Raw genomic sequence first — 16,590 nt, 5'->3', positions numbered from 1 at the left:
AGGCTCTTCCCAAACCTCAATTTGAAAATTTGAGGCAGAAACTTGGTGTCTTAAAAACAATCTCAAAGGAGGAGTGTGTGTTAGTTGAGTTTGTTTTGAACTAAATCCTTTTTGGTTTAAACTAAAGTCCAACTAGATTAGATATAGTTGGTGATGAAATGTATGACAATCCATCAACTAAGAATCCTTTTTGCAATAAAGTATGGTCTCAATGTACTTGTCTCAATATAAAAAAATAATTCTAATGCTTGTACATGTAATTTTTCAATTCATAAAAAAACTCATCTCAAGTGCTCTCTCTAAAATTTTTCTCTGCGCTATACTTTAGTAGTTTCTGTTTTTGCTTCTAATTGTTGAATTGAGCTTGAACGAATTCAGTTGAGACAAAACAATAAATATACCCAATAGTTCCTCTTGCTTCCGACAGCGACAAGATACTTTTTTTTTTTTGGATTGTTTAGCAAGTCCAAAATTAGATATCTTTGGGCAAAAGTCCTCATTCAAAAATGCACAATCCTGATGCTATAACCTCTGTGTAAACACTCTAACTGCAATCTGAAACTTTGTCTTCCATTCCAATTTTTGGTTCATGCTTGAAGATTTTGGTCATATACGAATTTATCTAAAGACCGTTTAGACATGAATTCATAAATCAGAGCTCTTTTATTTCTCTCGCAACAAAATCCTAGAAGGGTGACCATATTGACATGGGCTGTTCCGCTGATATTAGCCACCTTATTCACAAATTCTTCTCCATTATCACCCTTAGATTTCGGCATAAAAGGTGAGATTTTAGTGTGATTCTTCTCCATTGTCTGTATGTAGAATTCAGATTAAGGGAAATCTCGCATTCTAAATATTCTGTAAAAACAACAGCTTCATGTGATAAGAACTGTAATAATTTTCAGATTTCATGTCTTCCAGTTTTTGCAGTTGATTCTCTAAAGTCCATATGCTTTTAATTGCTAGTGAGTTTAAATTTTTCGTAAACACCTGCCCAACCCATTTCTCTCTGAAGGAAATTCTAAGAAAACCGGATTAAGAAATTTCTTCCAATCATCCATCTCTGACAGTGTTTCTCTGACTAAGTCAATGGCTATTGCTATTTTCCAAGTCATAAGAGGACAGGGACTGAGAAATTTAGCACATCAAAACAAAGACTTTGAACACACTGCAAATATTCCAAAGTCGTTCCGTCGCTTTACTAGAATTTTCTTTCTTAGCTTTGATTTAACTCTCTGTGTGTAACACAATGAACCCAATTCAGTAATGGTTCTGTTTCCTGGAATGTGGACTCTCCATTTTCCACCAAAATGGCTTGCCTTTTCCTTCTTCTCTTCGCTGTACCAAGTTTATATGTAGGAATATCAAAGGCCGTTACCCTTTCTTGGGGACAAGATCGACCCAAACCTTGTGGCCATCCAGACATGGAGTTCATTTGTAAGAATAATACGGCTACGACGGTGATCAGTGATAGAAATACCTTATTTTAAATATGTCATAAATATGGAAGTCTCATATAGGACTATCTGAGGTAACACTATGAAATAAGAAGTTAAATATTAAATTTGTTTCTTTCAGTTCATTAAAATGCTTTTACTATTTTGGGAATTAGGTACGGGTCGTTATCTTGTTGGTTCGGTTAGTATTCGAAAGCCCAACTGGAAGGCAGCAGTAAAAGGAAATCTTAAGTCAACTAAACCGCCAAAATCAAAGTCTTTGTAAGCATTTCCTCCAATCTTCCTAAGAAGAAGATCACTTAGCTTTCTTTTGTATGGTCTAAAACCAAACGGACTCAACTAACCCATCATTAATTCTCCCTGAGTTTCATTTCAACGAGATGAAGAAGTTTCAGCTGTTTCAGCCATTGCATTTTCTTTCTCTTTTATTTTTCATATTCATGGCTATGGTCAAGATTCAGCCATCTTTCACCAGTCCTTCCTTGTCGCAGCCAAATTGCAGTCTTCCATTCAAATGCGGGAACATCACAGCCGGTTATCCTTTCTGGGGAGGTGACCGATCCATTGGTTGCGGCCATCCTGATCTACGGCTTGATTGTAGTTATGAATTGTTCAATTATAACAACGATGAGTTTTCAAAGCATTATGATGCACCTAACATAGCGATCAATGATGTGTTATACAGTATTTTGAATATTGACGAGAAAGCCCAAACTCTCAGGATTTCAAGAATAGACTACCTGGGCAGTATCTGCTCTCCCCAATTCCCTAGCACCATTATCAATTCTTCGATTCTTGATTATGATCCAGCGTATGAGACGCTTACTTTATCTTACGGTTGTGATGTATCTACCAATTCAACGATTCCGACAAAGTTCACTTACTCCGACACGAATGTATAGATAACACGAGGGCTCACCAATCCTCTGGGGTGCCTCTCTGTTATCAGCGTTCCAGTTTCTAGAAGTTTGACTGCATCAGCAATAATGGGGAATTCTTCGGCCTTGATAGAAGCCATGAAAGAAGGCTTTCAGGTGAAATGGACCGTGAGCGGCATCACATGTGAGGAATGCAACTCTAATGGAAGTTGCGATTTCGATCTTCTCTTAAATCAAACAAGTTGCTACTGCCCAGATGGACAATTCTCCGCATCATGTTCTTCCTCTTCCTCACTAACTTACTTGGCCCCAAATGAGACTTCACCTTCATCAGGTTTGTACCTACATGTTTTTATAGCATTATTTGCACCCTACCTTCATTCATTCTCAGTCTATAAGAACATGAAGCGCTCGTTCATCTCACCAGAACACTTGTTCTGACACTAGAACTCCCAAATTTTCATTCGAAACCCCTGTTCCTGAATTCGTGTCATCGTATGAATATTTAAGTTTGAAGGAAAGTGTAGCTAACTTATCTTACATGCAGGATCAATTTTCAGCAAGAGGAGAAATGCTTTCATAGGTAATTAACAAGCTCATGACAACCTTAACATTTATATTGTAGTAACAGTGTATCAACTATTATTGCAGTAATCTATTTTTAATAACTTTAGATCACCCTATCCCTTAATACAGGCGTTGCTGTTACTGTGGTGGGAATACTGATAATCCTCTGTATATTTCTCGTGGGCGGCAGTCTAAGACAACTGCTTACATTAGATAAGTTTGTCTTCTTCTGGAGGGATAAAACAGAGAACGATTTAGAAGCTACGGGTCTCTTGCTCCAAAAAGATGTAATTATTCAGATATTCAAAAGATAAAATCATTCAGCAATAAACTTGGTCAAGGTGGCTATGGCGATGTTTACAAAGGAATGTTACCTGATGGCCCTCCTGTAGCTGTCAAGGTCTTGAAGGAATCTAAGGGTAATAATGGAGAAGAATTTATGAATGAGGTGGCTAATATCAGCAGAACATCCAATGTCAATATAGTCACTCTTCTAGGGTTTTGCTGCCAGAGAAATGAAAGAGCTTTGATTTATGAATTCATGCCTAATGGGTCCTTAGATAAATTCATATATGATCAAGAATCTTCAAGCACGAACCAAAAATTGGATTGGAAGACAAAGTTTCAGATTGCAGTTGGAATTGCAAGAGGACTAGAGTATTTACACAGAGGTTGTAGCATCAGGATTGTGCATTTTGATATAAAACCCCGCAACATTCTTTTGAATGAAGACTTTTGTCCAAAGATATCTGATTTTGCGCTTGCTAAACAATCCAAAAATAAGGAAAGTATCTTGTTAATGTTGGAAGCAAGAGGAACTATTGGGTATATTGCCCCAGAAGTATATAGTAGAAACTTTGGAGGAGTCTCTCACAAATCTGATGTGTATAGTTATGGAATAATGATTCTTGAAATAGTAGGAGGAAAAAAGAATATTGATGATGCAACATCTCACACCGGTGAAATATACTCTTCACATTGGTTATTCAAGCATCTTTTGTCAGGCGAAGAACAGTGCATCGATCTTCTTGGGGTTGTCACTGCAGAGGAAAAAGAGATGGCGAAGAAGATGATCTTTGTAAGCTTGTGGTGCATTCAAACTTTTCCATCTGACAGACCATCCATGACTAAGGTTTTGGAAATGCTGGCAGGTAGCCTAGAAAACTTGCAAGCTCCACCGAAACCTCCAACGTTTTCTGCAAATATGTCACCATCTAAGCATATTCCCCCGCAACATCACCAACGTCAACTTGAATCACAGAAGAAGCCACAGTGAGCTGAGCGACATGTGAAATACACTTAAGTTTGCATAACAATTATCTGTCGAACATTACAGACATTCTGATCCAAAATACAAACAATTCTGGCATATAATCTAATTACAGAGCAAACGCTAACCATCTTTGCAAATCACCGGCCAAACAATCATACAGTGTGTGTGTAAAATGTACTCATTTTTCAAAGATTTAGATACCAGCACTTAAAAGTGTTCCATAAATCACATTTTTTTTTTTTAACCAGAGCACAAAAATCTCGAACCGAACTTTCGGATTTTGTTTTGTTGTGAGCAAGTTAGTTAATGTGGTTATCTTAGGATACAGTAATAGTTTAGTTTTTTTCTATAAAAAAATCAAAGTTTGGTTATTTAATATAATACTATCTGAATTTTTAATCCCCAAAATTCAAGGAAACATATCAAACCCAAGAAGTTCAACCAATTTTTATGAAATCTAAGGGGAATTAACTATAATGCTTTAAAAAATTAATTCAGGAATACTAATCTAAATTACTTTTATCTTTAAATAATTAATATTCATATATTTTAATATTTTGATATACCATTTTAATATGAATTTTTTATCCATACACAACAAGATATGTGGATATTTAATATAAACTAATTAGTTTTAATTATAACTACTAAATTTAAAGTTATATCATATGTAAATTTTTTTTATCTAGTAATTTTAATCGATCTTTTTATTTATATCTTTTCTTTGTGTCAAAGTTATAATTACAATTTAAATTTGTGTAAAATATTTTTCTTAAATTGTGATTACTATAAACCTTTTGTTTTTAACAAAATTAGAGTTGTCAAATTTCAATATAACCTATTAAATCTAATATAACATGATAAAAAAATATTAGATTAAGATTGAGTTTTTTATACAAAATTTATTTCGGATCAAATTAAAATTAAATCAAATAATATTAGGGTTCATATGAAAGTAATTTGATACAACTCAAATCAACATTAATGTTTTGTATTACTTTAATAAATTATATATAGATTTATTTTTATATAACTATAATTACTCATATTATTGTTTATTTTTTTAAAATATTTTATTTTACTATTAAGTAGTAAGAATTTGATTTGGTTAGTCAGATTATTAAACTATTTTAAAACTCTTAGTATGTAAAATTTTAAAATATTTGTCAATAAAACAAAATATTATATTGTGTGTTTTATTAATAATAGGTTAATGTAATTTAGTGAAGAAATTAAAACAATTAAAATACTTTGAAGAATAAAAATAATAAATAATTTTGGGTCAGAGTCAGTAGATATACAATTAAGTTACGGTTAAAAAATTTTGATACGATTTTAATTTAGATCAAGTTATAGTTGAAAGTCTCTAAAATAAAATATGAACTAACATGATATAAACATAATCTGATATCACAAATTGTTAGGTGTGAACAAAATTCCTCCTTCTTTTTTTTTTTTAGCTCTTCTTAAATAATTAAATATGATATTAGCATTAAAGGAAAACAACTGTCGCTGTCCAAACGTACAGATCAAGCCACATCTTCTTTTTTCAAAATTTAATACATTTCACTCACATTCTGAAGCAAGCTGTGTTGACGAAGATGCCAGCAAAGAAAGTTTGGGGGATCTTGGCAGAGACGACCAATAAGGTTTTGGTGGAATTTGTAGATTTTCTGGCCTACCTTCCAACATCTCCACAACTTTGGTCATTGATGGTCTATCAGATGGATTGGTTTGAATGCACCACAAGCTCACCAGTATCATCTTTCTTGCTGTCTGTTTCTCCTCTTCAGTGACAGCACCTGGAAGTCCAAAATCGTTACCCTGTTTAAGAAGGTTATAAATTGAATCTGGAAAATATATTTCACTTGTTTGTGGTATCCTGACACCAATGTTTTTTCTTGCTCTAACTATTTCTAAAATCATCATTCCATAACTATAGACATCAGACTTGTAAGATACTCCGCCAAAGGTTTTATTGAACATTTCTGGTGCAATATATCCTACCGTTCCTCTTGTGTTCAACATCGACATGATACTGTTTTTCTGGTTAGATTGTTTAGCCAGCCCAAAATCAGAAATTTTTGGACAAAAGTCTTCATCTAAAATAATGTTGTGAGGTTTTATATCAAAATGCACAATCTTTATGTTACAACCTCTATGCAAGTATTCTAGTCCTCTAGCAATGCCAATTGCGATTTGATAAAGTGTTTTCCACTCCAAATTGCAATTTGTAGTCGAAGATTCTCCATCACATATAAACTTATCCAAAGATCCATTGCACATGAATTCATAGATTAAAGCTCTTTTGTTCCTCTCAAAGCAAAAACCGAGAAGGCTTACTATATTTACATGGGATGTTCTACTCATGCTAGCCACCTCGTTGATGAACTCCTCTCCATTGCCCTTAGATTTCTTCAAGATCTTCACTGCCACAAAACGACCATCGGGCAGTTTTCCTTTGTAAACATTACCATAGCCTCCTTGACCAAGTTTTTCGCTGAATGATTTTGTAATATTTCTAACATCAGAAAATTTATATCTTTGTGGAGCATGCGATCCGCAATTTCTAATAATGGCCTCCGTGCTTTGATCATCTTCTGCTATCTTCTTCCACAATAGCCCCAGGCCAACCATTGAGAGGATAATTATAATCCCCACGACACTAGCTATAATTCCTGTAATTCATAATAGGGTGTGAAGCCAGTAATGTGTTAAAAATTGAACAAATTTGAATTACTCTCTTAGCAATTATCATTTCATATGAAAATTTTGTAAGTGGAAAAATACACCAAGATCAACATATAATTACCTACTGCAATTCTCCATGGTTTGTTGAAGAATGATTAAAGATGGAGCAAAAAATTGCTCAGATTTTATCTATATCATTAACTTAAAAAAAATAAAGTTAAATAGATTTTCTACGCAATGAAATATCACCTGCTTTAAGAGATTTTGCTTTCGTTTCCCCTCCATCTGCCAAGAGATCCAGAAATATCAGTGATCTTGAACAGAATTCAAGTAAATTTGTATAAAATTCTTTACCATTGACTATTGATAAATTCTTTAATAAAGATAATCTGAACTTTTGTTCATACTTGGCCCTAATCTGTACCTCAATGGAACGAAAATATACTAAGGAAAAGTAATTAAATATGGCCAATAGGCTGCCAGCAATAACTAACCAATGCCTAATGACTAGAAAAACTAAGAGTTGGTATGAAATCAATGGGCCTAAAACAAGAGCCAGAGGATTTTGGTAACACTTCCAGCGAGAAAAAGAGAACTTTGAGGATAGACGTTTAGTGAAAAGAAGATGCAGAAGTAATGAAAAAGAAATCGGATGTACCTTTAGAGGGACAATGCGCTGGATAAGACTTATCAGGACAATGGCAAGTGAAACTGTATCAGAGTCATATCCACACAGCCCACCTGAACCTTGACATTGGTCACACAAGTTATAATTTATGAGCCATTGCAACTCAAAGCCCTCCCTAAGAGCTTCACTCAGATTCACCAAGGCTGGATTTCTCTCCATGGCTGTAAATGCTGTTTCTCCCACCGGAATCGTAACGTTGGTATCGCAACTGCTGAGGTAACTACAAATGGCTTCAGCCATGCTACTATTGACTCTATCGCTGCCCCATATGGAAAAGTAATTATAGGTGTTTTTATCCGCCGAGCTGCAGTTAAACTGAAAGGGAAGCAGCTCGGCCGAAATATCTTCCAACAAAGGAGGGCAACGATAGTACAGCGTTATGTTTTCTGTATCAGAAGTATAATTAAAGAGGCTGAAATCTATAGAACCATCTACAAGCTTTGAGGGACAAATATTATCCCAGTAATCTCCCATTGCAGCAGTGAGAGTCAGAGAAGTGTAATTGACTTCAAGTACTCTGTAGTTTATCTTCAAGATGGTAACTGCCGCGAACTCGCCAGGGCAGTTCAATTCATAACCCGGGTGCCCGCAATACTCTGGCCTACTCGCTCCCCAGAAGGGGTATGAAACATTCTCCAAGTTTGCACAGCGAACAGGGGCGCTGCAATTTTCATATTTCGCATTAGTGGCTGACACAGATGCTGGAACATGGACTATGATGAAGATTATGGTGATGGTGAATAGGCAGAAGCTTGGAGAGAGATGTAAAACCATTTTGCAGAGAGACAGAGAAAGGGAGAGACAGAGAAGTAGTCTAATTGTATAATATGCCATGCATTTCACATCTTCCCGTCATAGAAAGCTACTTGAAGGATTTTTGACCAAGTAAGGCCTGATGGGAAGCTCCTGTTAATAAAATTGGGGTGCCGGTCCAGGCCAGTTTAGGCGGCGCAGGAAATTAAATATTTGAAATAGGCCAAAAGACTTTTTCCCCCGAAGCTTACCTCATTGTAAAAATAATACTACCTAACTTTATTAAATTCAAATATCTACTTATTATCGATTAAAGATTTTTTATTAATTATAATAGTAAAAACGTTATTTAATCATAAATATTAAAAAATAAAATAAAATATTATTTTTTTAATCTTAATTTTAAAAACTGATAATCTTTTTTCAAACTTAGTTTTAAAAATTAATATTTTCCTCCTCCTTTATGAATTTTATTATTTTATCAATAATAGCCATCCCTTTCAAATTTTAGAATATTACAATTACAATCCCACAAAATGCATTCTTACTTTCTGACAATTGTTCTTCTTAACGTATTGTTAACCATTTTTTCGGCACCTTCTCCCTCCCTGGTGGACTGGTGGTATTTTTGGCACCAAAATCTAGCTTTTTTGATCGAAATAGAGTGAAAGATTCCCTTGCTCGATTTCACAATGTCATTGACCTTCTCTTTTAGTGGTCAACGACATCACAATGAAAAAAGAAAAAGAAAGTCGCGACAAAAGAATGACGAGACAAGAGGATTCTATGGAGGATGTTTTGCTAGCAAAGACACAAAATTCACAAGGATTCAAAGACAAAAAGAACAACAACTAGCCTAACAACAATGCAAACAATTACAAAAACAGTGATGGAACTTATCCACCCTACCCGCACTACAAGAAGACTAATCAGCTATAATGGAGGTGTTGGTGGAGACCAGATGTTAAGTGTAGGAAATATGGTCAAATTGGGCATATATAGAGAATTTGCAAATCGCAAAAACATGAAGAGGAAACAAATGTTGTTGCTAAACAATATCAAAAGGATGTTAAACAATATTAGGAGTAACTGCTTGTTGCAACATATTTCGCAATAAACAGTAGCTCTAGTGACTCCTAACTAATTAGTAGTGGTTGCACAAACCACATAACTAATGATTAGGAGCTATTTAAAGAGCTTGATAAAACTAAGATTTCTAAAGTTAAGATTAAAAATAGTGAATATATTCCAATTAAGGGCAAAAGAATTCTAGCTATAGAGAGTCTTGAAAGGTTTGAAATACATTACTAATGTCTTATATGTATTTGACATTGACTAAAACTTGCTTATTGTTGGAAAATTACCTGAGAAGGGTTTCAAAATTAAATTTGAAGACAAATTGTGCATGTATTTAAGGTGAAAATGAGAGAAAAAAAACTTTCGGCTTTGAATTTAATACAGGAGGAGCAGATAGCCTTTCCAAGCAACAATGCAAAATTATGTCACAGTAGACCTGGACAGTAGCCTAAGTAGCAACGGACAGTAGCCTAAGTCCACGAGGACTGCTGCAACAAATAAAATCTAGAACAGCTAGAATAATTATTGGACCGAAACAATCTTGAGTCCTCACTAACAAATTTAAGTTTTTAGGTGAGATATCAACTACATTCAACTGGGTAGAGAAAGAATGACAAAAAAAATCCTAAGTTTTGTATATTGGACCTCTCACCTACAAGCTTGGATTGACTCAGTGCCATATAGATCTTTAATTTCTACCTACAAAAGAGAGGTGCATACCCGGAGCTGGAGACTCAATTGAGCCTTGGTTGGACAGCGAGATGTCGCATGCTTCAGACCGGCTAGATTGTCCATTTCGGCAGAAACAAATTGCTTCATCGAAATAATCATCGTAACCACAATATCCCTGAGATTCGATGCATTTCTCACAAATCGTGTCATTTACATTCCATTTCACCTGAAATCCGTCTCGGAAGGCTTGTTCCAAAACTGACCGATTCTCCGTTGCTGGCAGAATTAACGATCTAGGAAAGGGAACAGTTACGCCAACATCACATGCCTCAGGACCTTTACCTCCTATGTCTATATAGCCATCCTTCTTGTTGGTACCAGTGAAAGAGCAAGTGAAATGTCCTGAAAGAGAAGTCGAATTGGGGCAAGCATAAAGTAGGGTAAGCATCTGATACCCAGTCGTATACTTAAATAGCGCCGGGTTGAGGGTGGTGTTAATAAATCGAGGTGAACAGATTCCACCCAAGTAATCATCTCTTGCAATCCTGAGAATACGGGCTTTTTCATCCACGTTCAAAACAAGGTAAAATAAGTCATTCATCTTCATTATAGGCTTATCGTTCTCACAAAAGATCTGCAGGTCAGGGTGGCCACAACCACTCGGGCGGTCAACTCCCCAGAATGGATAACCGGCTGTAAGATTCCCACATCTTATTGGAATATTACAATCTCCGTACCTTAATGACTGAATCTTAACAGGAATCACGACTGTGACATATATAAGAGGAACAAGAGGCGACCACAGGAAATGCCGGAAGCTCATTAGGGCCATAACAAATATGAAGAATAGTTGAACCTGCAGGTTAGATTTAATCAGGCTATTTTACCCGTAAATGTGGAGGCAAAAGAAGGTATGGACATCGCAAATAGAGATTGAGGGAAAAAAAATATATGACAAGAAGACTGAAAAACTTTCTGTAGTTGACCTGAAAATCATACTACAGATTTTCAGATTGCAGCAAACAAAGACTTGTGGCTTTCTTATTGGTCCCAGCTGGTGTCATCCAGGAGTGATTAGTCTACTTCACTAAGGTCCTACCGGTTCATGTTTTAGTTGAATTCACTTGATTTAGATCATACAAGAGAAGTCTTGAGTTAAATGAAAGCCATACAATTTGATTTTGGCTGTTTAGTTGACTTAGGACTTCGTTTTAACAAACCATAGAAAGATTACCATTGACTGGCATTGACGAAATGTCGACCAATAAGTCGCCGACCAGATTTTCAGGCTACACATCTGCAAATGAACAGTCTAGAGATGACAATGGGTAGGGAAGGGCCAAATATCATGCCTCCTTGCCTTATCTTCGTTACAGGGATGATGAGAATCTTTGTCTCTATCCCACTGGAAAAAAATCATCCTTTTCCGTTGTCGTCTTGTGCTCACACTTCATCAGCAACACTTCCCTTTTCCCCACCGATTACCCCATCTCGTCACCCCTACGTTAATCTCCGACAAGGCTACTGCAACGTAATCATCATTCACTATCTCTTTTCGTTTTAATAATTTATCATCAGACACCTTAATAAAATAGGTTAAATGAGTGATGTTGGATGGGATATTAATTAAAATAGGCACCGCATCCCCGCCTAAACCTTTTTCGGTAATAATTACTCTGTTTTACCTTTTTAAGTAAACCATTTGTTTCATTCCAAAAATACCCTTCTTCTAATTTTTCAAACGCAACGCTTACGTTTCGCCGATTAATTCATTACGTTTCAATAAAATCATTAATATTAAATTACCTAAAATAAATAAAATTTATAAATTAAAAAGAGATTAATATTTATAAATTATTTTATTCTTATATATAAAAAATAATGGATATATAAAAAATAATACATTTTTCTTTAAATTACCTGTAATGAAAAATAGATTAAATTTTATTTTTATAAAATAATTGATTTTTATATATAAAAGATAATAAATATATTTAAAATGATACCTTAACTGTGCGTTTTATTTTCAAACAGGTTGCACTGAAGAGATGCAGGAATTTGGAAAGGGGTGCTTTGAAACCTTGTGAAAAATTGAGAAAGGGTGCGGAAATGGTCGTTAATTTGGAAAGGGGTGCAGAAACTTAGCGGAAATTTGAGAAAGGCTGCGGAAATGGTGGATAATTTGGAAAGGGGTGCAGGAATTTGTGAAAGGGTACGACAAACTGTGAAGGGTGCGTGGAAGGTGTGAAAATTACGGAAAAGGTGCAGCGGCAAGTGCTGAAAGGATGCGGAAATGGCTGAAAGGGTACGACAATTTTTGAAAGGGTGCGACAGTTTCTAAAAGGGTGCGAGAATTGCCAAAAGGGTGTGGGAAAGGGTGCGAGAATTACTGAAAGGGTATGTTAATTTCTAAAAGGGTGCGGTAGTTTCTGAAATGGTGCGGCAATTAACAAAAAGTATGACAATTTCTGAAAGGGTGCGACAGTTTCTGAAAGGGTGCGGGAATTGTCAAAAGGGTGTAGAAATTACTGAAAGAGTACGACAGTTTCTAAAAGGGTGCGAGAATTACCGAAAGGGTACGGGAATTACTAAAAGGGTATGTTAATTTTTGAAAGGGAGCGATAGTTTCTGAAATGGTGCGACAATTGACAAAAAAGTATGACAATTTCTAAAAGGGTGCGGAAATTACTGAAAAGGTGCGGTAGTTTCTGAAAGGGTGCGGGAAATACTAAAATGGTGCGGCAGTTTTTAAAAGGGTGCGGGAATTGCTAAAAGGGTGCGTCAGTTTCTGAAAGAGTGCGGTAGTTTCTGAAAGGGTGCGGGAATCGCTGAAAGGGTGCGAGAAAGGGTGCAGGAATTACTGAAAGGGTATGGCAATCCCGAAAAGGGTGCAGTAGTTTTTGAAAGGGTGCGGCCATTAACCAAAATGTATGGCAATTTCTGAAAGGGTGCGGGAAATACTGAAATGGTGCGACAGTTTTTAAAAGGGTGCGGGAATTGTCAAAAGGGTGTGAAATTGCTAAAAGGGTGCGTCAGTTTCTGAAAGGGTGCGACAATTACCGAAAGGGTGCGAGAAATTGTAGAAAGGGTGCGGTAAGCATTGCAGGCACATTGAAGGTGCAGGAATTGCTGAACGGGTGTGTGGAAGTGTGCGGCAGTGCGTGGATGGGTGCATTGCATTATAATCTAACGGGCGCATGAAAACCCTAATGTTCAGACTTGTGCATGCATGCACAACTTACCATTTTTAATTTTAAACCTTTATTAAGAAGTTAATAATTAATTATTTTTTATAAGAAGAGAATTCAATTCTTCATTAATATTTAGTTAGGGTAGATTTGCGACAGATGAAAGTATTTACTGCAATATTAATAAAACTACGATTATCTACTTTCTGCATAAACAAATTATTGTTATTTCACAAAGATCTCTTTCTTTCTTTGTTTGTTATAACTTCAATCTCACCTTTTTGATTTTGAATCCATCCATAAGAAAGAATGGTAGGAGTGATGTTTATGCTAGGATTCAGAGGAGAATGATGCAACGATGAAGGTAATAACCTCAAATATATCGGTAGATTTCAGAAATTATTTTTAGGTGATAAAAGAATCAATTACGAAGGATTTAAGGAAAGAGTATGCTTTCGTTTAGGTATCGATCAAAGTTTCAATGAAATTAAAATTTATATGCCAAATCCAACCAAGTTTAGCGATTCACCTTATTTATTGAAAGATGATTATGATATCCGAATGATGATACAGTTATGTAAGTCTCGCAAAAAGTCTCCTTTTTTCTTGAAGTGGTTTTACAACGAAATGAATTTCCAGATATTTATCAGTAATATTCACAACTGGATCGAGAGATTCATCAAAGCATCCAACAAAATCCATCAATCGAAGTTCATTCCATGGATAACACATATACATAACCAGAAAGTGTACCAGAACATATACCAGAAAGTGTTCCAGAAAGTAGTAGGATAAATACAGATGGTATTGAGAACGATATTGGTTGGAATCCTTTTTCTCAAGACTTGGCATATGGTGAAAGAGGCCCAGAACCAATATGGGGTACACCTGAAGGCTGTTATCAAACGATGATTTACCAAGAAATGATATTAACCTTCCAGAAGAAAATGAATATTATGGTTTTGATAACGTGGGTGATAGAGATTATAATGGTGCAAAAATGTGTAATAATGTTGTTGATGATGTAGGGGTTGGTACGTCAGTGATAGCACCTGAAAGTTTAGTTGGTTGCAATCCATTTTTTGGTGGTCCAGAACCCTACAGAGATGTTGAAAATGAAGGAATTGCAGTTCATACTATTGCACCATCAGGCGACAAATTCAAAGTGACAGACCAGTTTGCATCTAAACAAGTTTTAAAAGATACATTATATAGAGATGCAATAGAAAATGGTTATCAATTCAAGGTCTTGAGCTCAAATAAGAAGAGATGGGATATAAAGTGTTTACATCAACAATGCAAATGGAAAGCGGGAGGGAGCAAGTTAAGTAATAGCGATATATTTGTTTTACATAAATTAGGAACACATACTTGTTCTCGCGATATGATAAGGCCTCACCACAGGCAAGCAGGTAAAAGGACACTTGAAAAAATCTTACAGACCGTATTTACTGCTGGGGATCGTGTGTATAGGCCAAAAGAAATTATAACAAATATGGCAGATAGGTTTCAAATTGATATATCTTATGCACAAGCTTGACATGCAAAGAATTGGGCGTTGAATGAAATTAGAGGTTCACCAGAAGAGTCTTTTAGATTATTACCACTATTTTGTTATAACCTTCAACAACGAAACCCTGATACTATTACACAAATTGAAACTAACTCAGATAATCGATTTCAATTTGTTTTCATATCTTTAGGATGCTCTATTAGAGCATTCCGTGAATATTGTCGTTCTGTTATTTGTATTGATGGAGCATTTCTAAAAGGTCGATATTGGGAAACACTTTTTATTGCTGTGGGGAAGGACGAAAACAATCAAATTTATCCAATTGCATTTGGAGTTAGCGGAAGGGAGGAAACAATGACTTGGACCTTGTTTCTCCGAGCATTACACAGATGTATCGACGATCTCACTAATCTAGCAATCATCTCAGACAGACACCAAACCATCACTCGTTCTATGAGAGAGGTGTTTTCGAATGCACATCATGGCTGGTGTAACCATCATATAAAAGGAAATATGCGTGCTCGGTACAAGCAAACAAAACATATGGAGAGATTATTTTGGAGAGCGACAAAGGCTTATCGAACAGAGGATTTTGAAGAGGCTTTGCATATGATTAAAATTGAAAACCCTATTGCAGCTGCTTATTTGGAAGGGATCGACTACGCACGGTGGGCTCGTGCTCACTTTCCTGGCATCCGATATAACATTATGACCACAAATATTGCTGAATCATTTAATGTTTTAGCATGACATGCACGTAAATTGCCAGTGGTTATGCTTCTTGAATTCTTGCGTTCGACTTTACAAAAATGGTTTTATACTCGTCACAATATGATAGGTACAAACCTTCTAAATTTGTTACTCTTCGCAGTATGATAGCTAAAAACCATAAATATCTATATTTTCTAATTTTTTATATGTTATAATATCTTTCAGATACTTGTACTTATCCTTTGACTCCATGGGCTGAAGAAAAGTTAGCCAATCATATTCGCAAATCAGCTAATATGATTGTCAAACCAATAACCATTGATATATATGAAGTATATAGTTCTGGTAGATCTGTCGCTATAGTCAATCTTACAATAAAAGAATGCAGTTGTAAAAAATTTCAACTATCACAAATAGCATGCACGCATGTTACTGCAATTGCCAGATTTCAAAACCTCTCAAATTGTTATCCTTGGGTAAATAAATATTACTCAACTGAATATTGGAAAGCTGTTTACCAGGAGGCTGTTGAACCTTTGGGTGATTCTTCCGAATGGATACAACCTGAAGATATCCGTATCGTTAATCCACCACAAATGCAACAGCGATGTTTTGGTCATCCATCAGAATATAATAGAAGACCATCAGAAGGAGAAGAAATCCGTCAAGTTGAATGTAGCAGATGTCATCAAAAAGGGCACACATGTTTAGTTTGTAAAAATCCCTTAACTGAGGCTACAACATCTTCATGACAATTTGGTCTCTGATTCATGACAATTTTTTCCTTTTCGCAAGTGAAACTTCATGAGGGGTTATGTTAATTATCAATGGTGGATTTAATTTGCTGAAGTGATGATTTTCTTTAGGGATATCTTTACTTTAAGCAATTTCCAAATCTATTTTTCTTTTGTGCTGTTTCTAATAAATTGCCGCAATTATTATTATGTTTTTGCGTATGGAGTTGAGTTTAAAATTTTAAATATTTAATAGAATATTGAAAGATGAAGAATAACAGATAGTTGTTGTGTTTAGAATGTGGAAGGTGGGCTGCCATTTTTAGAATGTGAAAGGTGGGTTGATTGATGCCCCCGTCTAAAGTCAAAAGATTTATATTTATTC

General features: G+C 35.5%; 2 protein-coding genes across 2 annotated transcripts; one reads left to right on the top strand and one right to left on the bottom strand.

Annotated features, from left to right (window-relative positions):
• Positions 1–1,900: 1,900 nt before the first annotated feature.
• On the top strand, positions 1,901–4,271 carry LOC123226343 (LEAF RUST 10 DISEASE-RESISTANCE LOCUS RECEPTOR-LIKE PROTEIN KINASE-like 2.4). Its single transcript, XM_044650847.1, has 2 exons — positions 1,901–2,271; positions 3,152–4,271. Exons 1-2 carry the CDS (start codon positions 1,901–1,903, stop codon positions 4,179–4,181), a joined length of 1,401 nt encoding a protein of 466 aa, XP_044506782.1. The 3' UTR covers positions 4,182–4,271.
• A 1,473-nt stretch (positions 4,272–5,744) lies between these two features.
• Positions 5,745–11,358, bottom strand: LOC123226342 (LEAF RUST 10 DISEASE-RESISTANCE LOCUS RECEPTOR-LIKE PROTEIN KINASE-like 2.3). Its single transcript, XM_044650846.1, has 3 exons — positions 10,108–11,358; positions 7,119–7,154; positions 5,745–6,856 (listed from the first exon to the last, which is right to left on the bottom strand). Exons 1-3 carry the CDS (start codon positions 10,889–10,891, stop codon positions 5,745–5,747), a joined length of 1,932 nt encoding a protein of 643 aa, XP_044506781.1. The 5' UTR covers positions 10,892–11,358.
• Positions 11,359–16,590: the final 5,232 nt, after the last annotated feature.

Source organism: Mangifera indica, chromosome 9, assembly GCF_011075055.1.
Source record: "Mangifera indica cultivar Alphonso chromosome 9, CATAS_Mindica_2.1, whole genome shotgun sequence".
Classification (NCBI taxonomy): Eukaryota; Viridiplantae; Streptophyta; class Magnoliopsida; order Sapindales; family Anacardiaceae; genus Mangifera; species Mangifera indica.
This window is presented reverse-complemented; position numbering and strand designations above follow the sequence as displayed.

What these genes read in the sequence shown, in the direction of transcription:
- LOC123226342 (XM_044650846.1), bottom strand. Translation starts at nt 10,891, where the DNA reads ATGGCCCTAATGAGCTTCCGGCATTTCCTGTGGTCGCCTCTTGTTCCT. An exon ending in AATTGAGTCTCCAGCTCCGG is followed by an intron (nt 7,155 to 10,107) that starts GTATGCACCTCT and finishes ATCTCTTGGCAG; the next exon opens with ATGGAGGGGAAACGAAAGCA. An exon ending in AGCAAAATCTCTTAAAGCAG is followed by an intron (nt 6,857 to 7,118) that starts GTGATATTTCAT and finishes TATGAATTACAG; the next exon opens with GAATTATAGCTAGTGTCGTG.
- LOC123226343 (XM_044650847.1), top strand. Translation starts at nt 1,901, where the DNA reads ATGGCTATGGTCAAGATTCAGCCATCTTTCACCAGTCCTTCCTTGTCG. An exon ending in ATTCTTGATTATGATCCAGC is followed by an intron (nt 2,272 to 3,151) that starts GTATGAGACGCT and finishes GGGATAAAACAG; the next exon opens with AGAACGATTTAGAAGCTACG.